General features: G+C 36.5%; 1 protein-coding gene across 6 annotated transcripts in view; it reads right to left on the minus strand.

The window, feature by feature from the left end:
* The window catches only part of MPDZ (multiple PDZ domain crumbs cell polarity complex component), a 180,170-nt gene that overhangs the window by 76,636 nt on the left and 90,783 nt on the right, over positions 1-12,751 (minus strand). For 5 of the 6 annotated variants that reach the window (XR_009519879.1, XM_060014753.1, XM_060014752.1 and 2 more), the window contains exons 18-21: positions 12,493-12,609; positions 9,524-9,691; positions 2,832-3,116; positions 2,459-2,582 (exon numbers count right to left, since the gene is read on the minus strand). Coding sequence is in view for 5 of the 6 variants with exons in the window: in XM_060014753.1 (XP_059870736.1) it covers positions 2,459-2,582; positions 2,832-3,116; positions 9,524-9,691; positions 12,493-12,609 (694 nt within the window). In the remaining variant the exon portion in view is untranslated. The remainder of the gene's footprint in view (positions 1-2,458; positions 2,583-2,831; positions 3,117-9,523; positions 9,692-12,492; positions 12,610-12,751) is intronic. The other variant, XM_060014751.1, reaches the window with a different exon arrangement.

Below are 12,751 nucleotides of genomic sequence, written 5' to 3' on the forward strand. Positions count from 1 at the left end.
ATGTACTCCAACCCCAGCTCTTACAGCAGCCTCCCAGCTGCTTCTGATCTAATTCATCCACCTGTGCCAGAATGATCGTAAAACACACATCTGGTCACGTCACCCCTCTGCCCTCAGCTCCCACTGGCCACTGGCGCTTAAGGCAGGGGGTGTCCTGAGGGAGGTCCTGTGTCCTGCATACGAAGAACTCGCCTGGCAGCTGTCTCCCACCTACCATTCCTTCAGCTTCAACTCTTCCTTTGCCCGCCATTATGCCACACTTCACCCACACCAAACAAACTTCAGTGATGTTTCACAGTTCTCTGCCTTGGCTCTTCCGACTTTCCCAATGCCTCAACGAGGTGGTAGAAATCTCCTTTTTCAAGGACTAAATCAAACATCTCCTCTTCTCTGAAACCTTTCTAGAAACTCCTCTACACTCAGAGAGCAGGGATCAACTCTTCCTTCATTTAAGGCTTCAATGTTCTCTGCATGAGGGTCTCTCACAGCAGGTATGATATTTTAATGCACTGAGGATTTTAGAAGTCAGTTTGTCTACTCTCCTAACCTCATATTCCTTGAGGAAAATGATTATATAATGGTGTCTATGCACAGTAGTCAGAATACAGAAAATAATTAATGTTTGAGAGTTGAGTAAATAAATATACTAGAATAGGATCTCTCATATGGGCTCTGCAAAATTTCTGTCTAATGAGTTAATAAAAAAAAAAAAGGCCAATGACATGTGAGAAATGCTGCATCCTGTAACCTTTTCTTAGAGATCCACAGTGCACATGTGACTATCAAAGCTACTGAGTGATGAAAACAGAAACACCTGTCTCCTTAAGCTTATCACATTCCAAACTTTGAAACTTGGAACCCATTTAATAACTCCCATTAACAGCCGACAAAACTAGTATTGTAAGCAACATGCTTTCAGAAACACTGCATTAGCAGATGAGATATTTTTGACATGTTTAGGTATCTATAGTACATATCCCATAATTAATGAATTAGAGAAAGTTCTGTAGCTTAAGTTATATATTATTCTATTAAATGTAATATATAAGAAATAGTAAAGCTAATTAAGTAGAAATTCTCTGCTATAAGTCTCCATGTAGCTGCTGTTGGTAGCGCCCAGCTGCCAGCAAATGGAACAAAATCTAGAAGGAGGCAGAGACCGGAATCCCAGTCACCAGCTAAGCACTGCTGGGCTTCTCTGCCAAGTCCAGAATTTAACAAGGAAACTAAACCCCACCACAGACACCAATGTGAAGGGTGCTGGCTGGCTACATCCTAGAAGGAGGAAAAAGCTCTCTGAAGCACAGCTAACCAGAGAGTCTTGAGCTGTAATCAGACCTCCAGGGAAGCTGATTTACGGCCCTACTGATCAGCACCGAGCCCTAAAGACAGAGCTGAGCCATGTCACTGCTTAACTCAAAAGAAGAACAAATGTGATCTACCTGGATATAATTTTAGCTACTGTAATTAGGATTTTATTTCTACAGCGGGTCTTCTTTGCCCAATTCAGGAGATTTGGGATTATTAACCAGCCACAACCCTGTATAGGTAAAAGAGGACACAAAAATCCCGCCACCTGGGAAGGACTATTGAATAACTGCACTTAAATTTTGGTGGTTGCGCACCTCCTGTCTTTCTAGTCTTTATTTCAGCAAATGAAAGAAATTAAATACAAACTGACTTATGCATAACTGGTAGCATTCAAAGTAACTAATAATTTCCTTTTCCAAAGAATTTAGAATTCCAAATCTCTGACTTTTCATTTTCTAAGGATGCCTTTTCTGATTTGCTGTATCATACATAAACGCTTCGTATATCTTTTACTTGAATGGAAATGAGGCTCAGGAATACTTGTAAATAACTAGGAGAGTGAGGGTTATAAGCTAGTCTGAATTAAACAAACCTGTTAACCATTTCAGATAAAAATAATAAGTACATAAAAAGAATAACCAAAAAAACTAAGGGAGGGATCTCCCTGGTGGCGCAGTGGTTAGGAATCTGCCTGCCAATGCAGGGGACACGACTTTCAGCCCTGGGCCAGGAAGATCCCACATGCCTTGGAGCAACTAGGCCCGTGCACCACAACTAATGAGCCTGTGCTCTAGAGTCCGCGAGTCACAACTACTGAGCCCACGTGCCACAACTACTGAAGCCCGTGCACCTAGAGCCCGTGCTCCGGAACGAGAGGAGCCACCACAATGAGAAGCCCGTGCACCGCAACGAAGAGTAGCCCACGCTCGCTGCAACTAGAAAAATCCCGCGCACAGCAACGAAGACCCAACACAGCCAAAAATAAATAAATAAATGAAAATTTTTTAAATGCTTAAGAAAAAACCTACGGGAAATTTTACAACATCTATTATCTTATCTATACTCAAAAACATTGAAACTATGTTCAATATTTCCTCTTGGCCAGGGGTCTGGGAGGAAAGGTGTATGTGGAAAATAAGAAACTTACCCAGGCTAGAATTGCCTTTTGCTATCGTAATAGTCCTCTCGAAAGATTCTTTGGATATAGTTTGGAGCATGACACACTCAGCAGCAGAGGCCAGGGACCCCTGTTGAATTAAGAACTTGGAGCCCTGTCAGAAAATAAAAATAAGTCATGTGGAAAGGAAAACTAGACTTTGGAGCGTGATTTCAACATCACCCATGTTCTCTAACTGGTTGTGCTTTATTCAGCAAGAACCTACAAACAAAACAAGTTCATAGGTTGTCTTCTGAAAATCTCAGTATCAGGAAAGCGCTGGCTCCAGATGAGCCAGAATAATGTAACCCCTCACTGTCCCCAACCTCATCATCATACACAAACCATCTCTTGAGAATGTCACCTTTCCAGCTGAATCACTCAGCACAGGAGAACTCAGTTCTGCACTTGATATAACTTCATTTGGTCGGTGAGGTTCAGTCCACATTCTTGTGTTGTCACATCCGTATTGCTGTTCAATAGCATTGGCAGGTGTATAATCATTTATGGTAAAGCCAGAAGCAGTCCCCATGCTCAAGTCCACTGAAGGCGGACTCTCGTCCCGTCTTTGCAGGAGATTCTGGGCATATAGCTCCTCCAAGGACATATGCAAGTCAAGTACTGGATCTGAGGAATTTTCAGTAACATCCTGATTAAAGAACAAAAAATAAAAATTATGGCCAGAACTGCATCAATGCATTTCGTAAGATCTTAATGAACAACTATTTAGTGAAAAACAAACACAACATAATTTTTAATTACTCAAGAAGTATCAGCAAACATACATTCTTTGCTTAGTTGATAGTCCAAACACGTTTATTTTTATAAATGATTCTGAATACATTTCCTGCAAATCATACATCTCATACTGAGTCATATTAGTACAATATATTAGTACTTAAGATCATTAAGACGTAATATTCTGTTCTACTAATAAAATTACTCAGAGTTCAATACATATAGGAAAAGTAAATATATATTTCTAAATCTCATTTAGAAAGTATCTCATATCCAATCTGTCTGAAAGTTTCTATTCATTATAAAATTCAAAGATAAACAGTATGACATTAATTGATTTCAATTTATAAGAACCTCCAAGAAAAACGCTGTTTGGATAGGGATTTGTAGGTATTTATGTAGTTGAAAAGGAAGTCATACAATTCATACTTTTATAGGGAAATTTTTCTCAAATATTATGCAAGTTGTAGCAGAAGGAATAGTACTAAGAAATGGTGTCATAAGATGTAGGTTCTAATCCAAACTCTCTTATTAACAATCTATATATTACAGAACCTCTCTTGGCTTTATGTTACATAATTTCTAAAATTCCCTGAAACTCTAAAATTCTACAGATCTACATAAATACATGTATCTACTTACAACCCATATACTGCATCACTTATGTGCTTTGGACAAGCAGTGCTCCTCCATGAACTGCTGTTGAATAAGTGTATTAATTGTTCCTTCAATCCTTTTACTGACATTTTTAAAGTATAAAATTAGGGTATGAATACATTATCCTCAAAAAAGATTCAGGCCATACAGAGGTATATTATGTATGCATACAGGGTATAGTATGCAAGTCTTCCCTTATGGCTCATTCATCCAGTCCTTTCCTCAGTAGAAATAAGGGGCTGGCATCTGTTGGGTGTTTATTCATCAAATTTTTTATGTATCTGTCTAACACATATGTACAAGCACAGATGCACACATTCACATGCACATATACATGTTCATTTTAAAAATCTAAACTAAACTATATACTAAGTAGTACATTTCTACTTGCTTTTCTGAAGTATCTTTAATATCTTAACATGAGAGATTTCCTTGTCAGTAAATATGTTGTCATTGACATATTCTGAATATAAAGTCATTGTGATATATACTGTTAAGTATTTTCCAAGCTTGTTTGTCTCTTGTCTTTTTTTTAAAATAAGTTTATTTATCTATTTATGTTTGGCTGCGTTGGGTCTTTGTTGCTGCGCATGGGCTTTTTTATAGTTGCAGTGAGCAGGGGCTACTCTTTGTTGCGATGCACAGGCTTCTCATTGCGGTGGCATCTCTCGTTGCGGAGCACAGGCTCTAGGTGCGCAGGCTTCAGTAGTTGTGGTACGTGGGCTCAGTAGCTGTGGCTCGTGGGCTCTAGAGCGCAGGCTCAGTATCTGTGGCGCGCAGGCTTAGTTGCCCTGCTCCATGTGGGATCTTCCCAGACCAGGGCTCGAACTTGTGTCCCCTGCACTGGCAGGTGGATTCCTAACCACTGCGCCACCAGGGAGATCCTTGTCACCTGTCTTTTAAGTTTGTATATGTTATATACCTATACATGCTGAAATTAAATTCTTTATGTGATTAAGAATTGTTCATGTAATTTTTTATGAAATTCTTTATGTAATCAAATTTGTCAATTTTTTTATGCTTCTGGGTTTTATATATTGCTTAATAATTCCTTCCTCTGCACAGAGTAAATGAAATGCTTTATAGTATTTTTCTCCAATTTTATAAATGGTTAGTTGGCAGATTCAGTATTAACCCATCTAGAATTTATTTCAGGGTGTGGTGTGAGATATGGGTCTCTTTTTTTTTTTTCTAAGGTGGTAATCAATGGCTCCAACACAGTTTATTACATTCCTCTTGTTCAATCAAGTTTTCGTCTCTCTGGAAATATCAAATATTCCTCGTATAAAGCACTGAGGCAAGTAGGAATATCATATAAGCAAATACCATCTTTAAAATCCTCAGGAACAAAGGATAGAAAGTATCATCCTCCACACTCTTAGAACCTAAATAACAACCTGTTGGCTCATTCAACCAACTTTATTTTAGTCTTATGAAAAAAACAAAACAACGTACTTACTAGAGAATTGGTTAGCTTCTGTATTACTAAATTAATTATTATAATAATTATCAGTAAATCATCCCTACCACTTCTCAAATAAAGATGACAATCAAAACTACTTTTCATCACAAAAAGAGGTCAAGCTGCCCTTGTTAGCTGGGGTTTACTATAAATCATATAACAGAAATCTCCATGAATTATTCATGAAGGAGTTAACACCGGCACATAGAAAAGAAAGAGCTAATCAACATAGCAGACAACATACGCCTACTTCAGAAACATTTCTAGTTGCTGAACAACCGACTTTTATTTTTAAAAGTCTCATGGATCTAAAAGAAAAGCAGTTCTTCCCTCATAAGATGTCCAAAAATAACTACGGTTTCCCAGTGCAACTTGGTATCTAAACTGAAGTCTTTCAAAATTCCATATTAATAGGTGCCTCCTATTCTTGTTCTGCTTTTTTTCACATTCTTGTTCTTAGGGAAAATGGGGGAAAGGTTAAATTAAAATGTCAATTATATTTGAAAGTAGCTCTTTTTTTTACGCGTAATGCATATAATGTTATACTTGGGCACATCATTTACCCACAGAATATGTTTACATAGACGAGCTAAATACTTAAGCATTCACTGGACACAACCTGCTTTTCTTCAGTAATAACTATCACAGAAGTCCTTCTATACTTTTAAAAATATATCATAAGCACAGCTGCTCCAACTTAAATTGTTCTCCCACTCTTTCTGAGATAAGGTACCCTTCCTTTATTATCTGTATTCTTACCCTACTGAGGGAAAAGGCAACATCTTTCATACCTTTGCGAGCTTGCAGTTTTGTCACTAAGACTTCCACAATCACTCTCATCATCTTGACTAGAATGATGTAATTAGCTTTTGAGACTAACCCTTTCTCCAAAAAATAAAAATTAAAAAATGGTATCAACATGTTAAACTTAAATGTGAAGGCAGCAATATTTTATGCTCCAGTAAAACACTAAGTGGAGACTTGTTCCTCTAAATATATAGATTTTTTTTAAAAATCATGGAATCCATTAGTTTTGTTTGGGGTGCAAGGTATGAGGAGGGGTTTCAATCGTGACAAACATGAAGTCCAACTTGCACTAGGAACAACAGCATTTCCTAGAGGGTCCAATATTCAGCAATGCAGGACATGCACCAAACTGGTAATCATTTCATCCCTGGAGCAAGAGTGAGAACGTGGGTTTACTAGGGAATGTTGGGCATGGCCTTGTGGATAAGAAGAGGAGATTCATTACATAGTCACTGAATCTTTTTTGACTGTACTTTTAAGCCAAAATAGGGAAAAATAAATGAAAGCATCTTCTTCCCCAAAACTATACTGAGCTTTTAAACGAAAGTCTACAGGTATTTAGTAAGTTTCTAAAACAATTATTTCTGCATTCTATTATGTCTTGGGGTGACAAAGAAAGGGGGACAAAAAAAAATTAATCGAATAGTTAAAACCTAGAATAATGAGAAAACCCATTGGCTTCTTGCCTTTAAAATCCACATTTCAGTGACCTGATTCTATTAATCCAAATACCATTGAAGTGGCCATATTTTTCAGATTCTTGAGTAATGGTTGTTTCCCTTAAGTCCTTAAATGATAATTAATCAAATTAAGCAAATATAACTCCTTTAAAAAAAAAAAAAGCAGAATGATCCCCCAAATGGGAGAACTTTGTGCAAAGGATGTCTACCATATGCCTACAGCCCTATGCCGTCTAAGCAGCTGTCATGGCCCAGGCTGTACCCTTAGGGGGAAGACCTCCCTCCATGATGAGTCCCTGCTCTGGGTGATCAGCTCTTGGAGCTTCCAGTAGCATACCTAGCAATGGTCCAAAGGCTTCTCATCAAGGTAAAGGAGAGAGGTAAAATTATTTGTGCATTTCCAGCCACCATTTAAGGCTACGAGATTATTACATAATTAGCAAAGTCAAAAGCCTGAGGAATCACTGAGATCCTCACACTCTATTATATCCTTCTTTCAAATCTGTATGGAAGCTTCTTTGTTTTTCTTAAGCATCATACATGGTATGATTTTATCAATTAAAGAATTCCAAAGTAAGCTCACTTTTCTTTAAGAAAAATGGTCTACTCTATATTCTGTAACAAACTGTCATTCTTTTTAAAATAAATTTAGTGCAACGTAATAGGAAGATGAATGAATCATCTAATTTTTTCATTTTTCCAGTAAAATATCTAGGTACTAAAAAAATGCCACAAAACAAATACAAAAACAAACAAGCCAAAAAAAAAAGTTGCAGAGCTTTACCATGATACACAAACAGCCCTACTTTCTAAGAAAACCGAAAGCACACAGGAGTTTCACAATGTGTTTTAAAACACCCTCATTAATATCTTCTTTGTTGTTTTGTAGTTTAAATATTTCAGTTAATAGGCCAGCTTGCCAAAATTTGCTTCAACAAAAGAGTAAACTGTTTAATGAAAAGAAAAAAAAAAACGACAAACAGACTTCAGTAAGCCAATACGTTGTGCTGCATACAGCCAGCATTTGCCCTGTAAAATATATGCTTCTCAGTATCCAGATTGTGTAATCCCTTTAAGTAACAATTACTAAGGTAAACAATGCAATCTGTCCCACTGGCAAGAAGGAGTGTGCTATGCTGCAGATTAGGAGATTCCATGAGGAGATGAACTCAGCTTCCAGCCCTGAGGCCAGTAAAGATGGAATATGTTCCAGACAAGTACTCAGTCAGATAGACAGTCTCAGGTGTGGTGAGAGAGGAACAGCTGCTCTATTCAAGATTATACCTTGCAAACTAATTCAAGGAGATTATCCAGCATCATTTACAAGGGTAACAGGTGCACCTTGAACATGAAAGAAAATGCTTTGAAAATGTTCTGGCCAAAAAGTTACCTGTTAATCAGGAAAGGAGGAAAACTGCCCAAGGCCTATGGAAATTCCACTTTTCAACTTATACATAAATACAGATTCCCTTCCCACTGAATTTACATGAAAAACATATATTTCATATATTTAAGAAAGAATTATTATTCAGTCTTTTATCTTAATTTTTATATTTATTTACAGTATATTTCCAACACAGGAAAATATAACCATATATGAACCCTTTGCCCAGATTTAACAGACATTAATATTTTGGCATATTTTCTTCAATCTCTCTTTCTTCTTAAAGGATATAATGTGTTACAGATAGAGCTAATTCCCATGCTTTATTTTTTCTCCAAGAATAACTTCTTTCCTGAAGTTGAAAGAAATCATTCCCACACATTTTCAGATTTTTAAAGTATACACACTCACACATATACTCATAAATATACACCGAATTGCTCTTTATATCAATTCTGAGAAAATATAAACAACTCCAACTAATCAACAGGAAGACAAGCAACTCCACACAAAAATGGCCAAAAGATATGAAGAGGCCATTGGTGGAAGTGAAAACCAGATGGCCAATACAGGAAAACCTATTCAACCTCACCAGTAATCAGGAGCTCCAAATTCAAACAGTAAGATATCATTCCACACCCAAAAGACTGGATAAGTTTTAAAATATTACTTAATAAATATTATAGAGTGTGTCATCAAGAAAATAAATAGCATTGGGTGGGGCACTTACACCAATAATCTATTTCTAAAATTTAGATGGCACAGACATGTCAAATAGTAGCTAATTTCTCCATTCGCATCCAGTGACTTAAACATAATTTTGCCATTCACTGGGGTTTTTATATAAAGTATTCTTTGGCATCATTTTATATAAAAACGTAAGACAGCATTAACTTTAACTTAGCTAATAAATATTAAATTAATGAAAGGAATATTTTACTGTCCAACTTTCCATGAAAGTCAGCTTTAAAACCATTAAGAAAATAAAGTAACTCTTGTAATTTTTCCAAGGTAGACACCGCCAAGAACACAATTTGAGAACATTTCATTAAAATTTTTCTGTCTAACATGCAAATCCTAATCAAAGTTTTGAACCTTTGTGTCTATCACGCTGTATCACAGAACCTAGATTTAAATAGTCCCTTGGAGTCTACAAGATACCCAATTAACACTACCTAAAGGAAACTGCACTTTAATCTGATAATGGATCCCTGACTGGAAAAACATAATGTCTCTAACATGCCCCTCCCAAAACACCCCACTAACAATGACCTCTGGGAAATTACGCACAAAGTTTTCCCATAAATAAAATGGCATTTCCTTTGTACCTTGGGAGGAGAAGATGGAAGGGAGGGACCAAAATTCAGATTATCACTACAAGCACTGCTGTGAAGAGATAAAATAGAGGCTTGAGTGGAGTAGATACTGTCGTTATCAGGAGAGTACTGAGACTCAAAGGCAGATTCATCTGCTAAGTCAGCATCATTTGTGTCCACCTAGGAATAAAAACAATAATATTAGTTGGGAATTCTGTTCTGATACATATATGACAAAGTCTCCACTTGAGACTAAAGGGCATACTGCTTTCATTCTTTTGTCTATTCTATTTTCTACATGACCTCTTCACCCTCTTCAACATATCAGAAACTAACTAATGCAACAGAACAAGGACAAACTGGTGCTAGCATAGAAGGTTACTTTATTCCATCAATAAAAGGGCAAGAGGTAACAATTTACAAAGGGCTTGGAGCAATTCTAAGTATAAATATTTCCATAAATTAAAAACATACTTTTTTCCACTTCACATTTTTTTTAAAAAGTAGCTGCCCAAATTCCTAGAATTTCATATTAAAATGAATGAGATCATCACTTTTCCTATTCAACTAAAATAAATTATTATTCAACAAGGCAGCTAAGCAATTATCTATTTGTAAAGCTCAAAAAACAATATATTTTGTTTAAATTATCCTTTAACTAGATTTTAAAACCATTCAAGTTACAGGTCCAGAATTTTATGGTGATCACTGGAAATCAAAAATAATATCTGTGATTTCATGGTGAAATTATATTAACAAACACGGGACCTTATTATGATCTGGTTATAGTGAAGCTGTAAGTTATAAACGTCTACTGATGGAAAACTCAGAAAGAGTGAGCTAGACAATTTCACAACATTTTATAAAAAAATCTTATTACTATTTTCTGTCGCAGAATCAAGTGAAACAATTAAGTCATGATGAGCTTGTAGCTGTTCTTACAATTCACTCACAGTTACACCTTAGAACAGACAGAAATGATGTAAATACTACCTTTCTCTAATATTACCAGTATTTAAATTAATGGCCAAAACCCTTATGTTCTATTTCTTTGTGATTTCGACTTACGTGTTTAGCCAAGAAAAGTATCATAACATTATACCAGGTCACATTCTTGCAAAAACCTGATTAAGAATACAGGTTGGGCATTTTAAAGTGACCCTCTCTCTAATAATATATTTTAAATACATGTTCAAAGTTACTACTGACTATGTGGAGGTTTACCCTTTACAGATGCACATTATGTACAACAATCTAAATAGTAAATCTTTAACTTTTGCTATCTACATAGTATTAACTAAGCCGAGTGTCGCGGATTATAATAAATATTTAAGAGTACCTAAGAACAATTTGTATGCTTATCGTTGATGCCCTAGAATCTTAAGAGAGATCCAAATAATCAATTCATTTAATTATTTTAGAGATTAAAACACTAGGGCCCAGAGAGAGTGAGTGACCAACACAAGATTACATAGCTATTACCGTTGTAAGATGTTACACTCACGTAAAAGTGGGTCTAATTTTTCTTTTTGACTGGCATTTATTTAAGAACATTCAAATATGCCATGTAAAATCTACAGAGAAAATTGTTTCTTGGGGCACTTCTAGAGACAGTGATATATTTGTGTCCTACAACATTTCAAAAATAATTTACTATATAGCTGGGTACTATTTAATACATTTATACCATAGTACTTTATGTAGTTCATAGCATTCTAAGCTATCCAGTTTTGAAGTGGTAATAATGCCCACGGGGAATAGAGCCAAATGTTACCTGGTATGCTAAATATTATAATGTGAAATTATTGCACTGATTACAATATACACCAAAACTTTCCAAATGGCTAATTCAGGAGCTGACAGTTGAAAAATACTAATAGAAGTATTATTAGTATTTTAATACTGAAGAACTATCTCCTTCAACACTAGGATTATTGGAATCAGAGAAATAATTCATACTCCAGTTTAAAGCACGATGTGCACAACTGGTTATAAATACCTAATGGAGAATTTCACAGGTTCTAAACCTCTCACTAGTCCAACACCACTAAAACATGTATTAAAAATATTCCTGGGCTTCCCTGGTGGCGCAGTGGTTTAGAGTCCGCCTGCCGATGCAGGGGACGCGGGTTCGTGCCCCAGTCCGGGAAGATCCCACATGCTGCAGAGCGGCTGGGCCCGTGGGCCATGGCCGCTGAGCCTGCGCGTCCGGAGCCTGTGCTCCGCAACGGGAGAGGCCACAGAAGTGAGAGGCCCGCGTACCGCAAAAAAAAGAATATATATATATATATTCCTTTCTAGTTACACTGAGCAATGTTTCTCCCCAGAAAAATTTAGGTCAGGAACCTGGCTTCAATGGTGGAAGTACTAGGAATAGGATGTGTAATTTGTTACACTTATATTGTATAAATGTCACGTGTATATTTATATCTGGTATTTAGTTTTATATTTTAACTATTAACTGTTAACACAGCATTAGCTCTTCTACCAGACAATAAGGTTCTCAGGATCAAGAATCATGTATTTACCCAACAAAGTGGCCCCCAGTGGTCCCTAAATATGTTTATTACAATGAATGATTTTATATAGATCAAGTGAAAATAAAATTTTAATTTAAAAGTTTCTGGTAAATCAGTAATGTTAACATACATGTATTCATAGGAAACATGAGTTCTGCCTCTTTTGGAAGCTTTTGTGCTCTTAATCAATAACTGAACCAATTTATGTGATTTTCACATTATTAACATCTAATGAAATAATATACCTGTTACCTCATTAAAAAGAAGCCAAACAACTGATATATGAATGAATACTGAAAACAGTTAAAGAATGCCTGGAGATGCCCAAGTATGAAATTAGAGCAAAATGCCCAGTTTTCCAAAACATAACGAACAATATAGCAAGACTTTAGAATATTTTGAAAAGCAAAAATAAGACACATAAGATTTTGAAGGAAAGCTTGATAAGCTGTGGCCACTAACCAGAGCCAAGTCAGCCCTGAAGAGGGCTTTGTCAGCCAGCCCTTCCTCCTCGCAGGAATGTGGTGGGTAGAGAAAAGAATCCTCCTTAGCAGAAACATAACCCTCTTCTGGTGAAAGCTGCAGGGAGAATGAAGCCCAGTGTTTGAGGATGAGTTCATGAAAAAGAGAGAGAACAGGAAAGAGGGAGGGAAAGGGAAGACAGAGGGTGAGGGGAGAAAAATTAAGGGGAGGAGAGGAAAAAACAGGAAAGTTTTCAAAT

This window comes from Delphinus delphis, chromosome 6, assembly GCF_949987515.2.
Source record: "Delphinus delphis chromosome 6, mDelDel1.2, whole genome shotgun sequence".
Classification (NCBI taxonomy): Eukaryota; Metazoa; Chordata; class Mammalia; order Artiodactyla; family Delphinidae; genus Delphinus; species Delphinus delphis.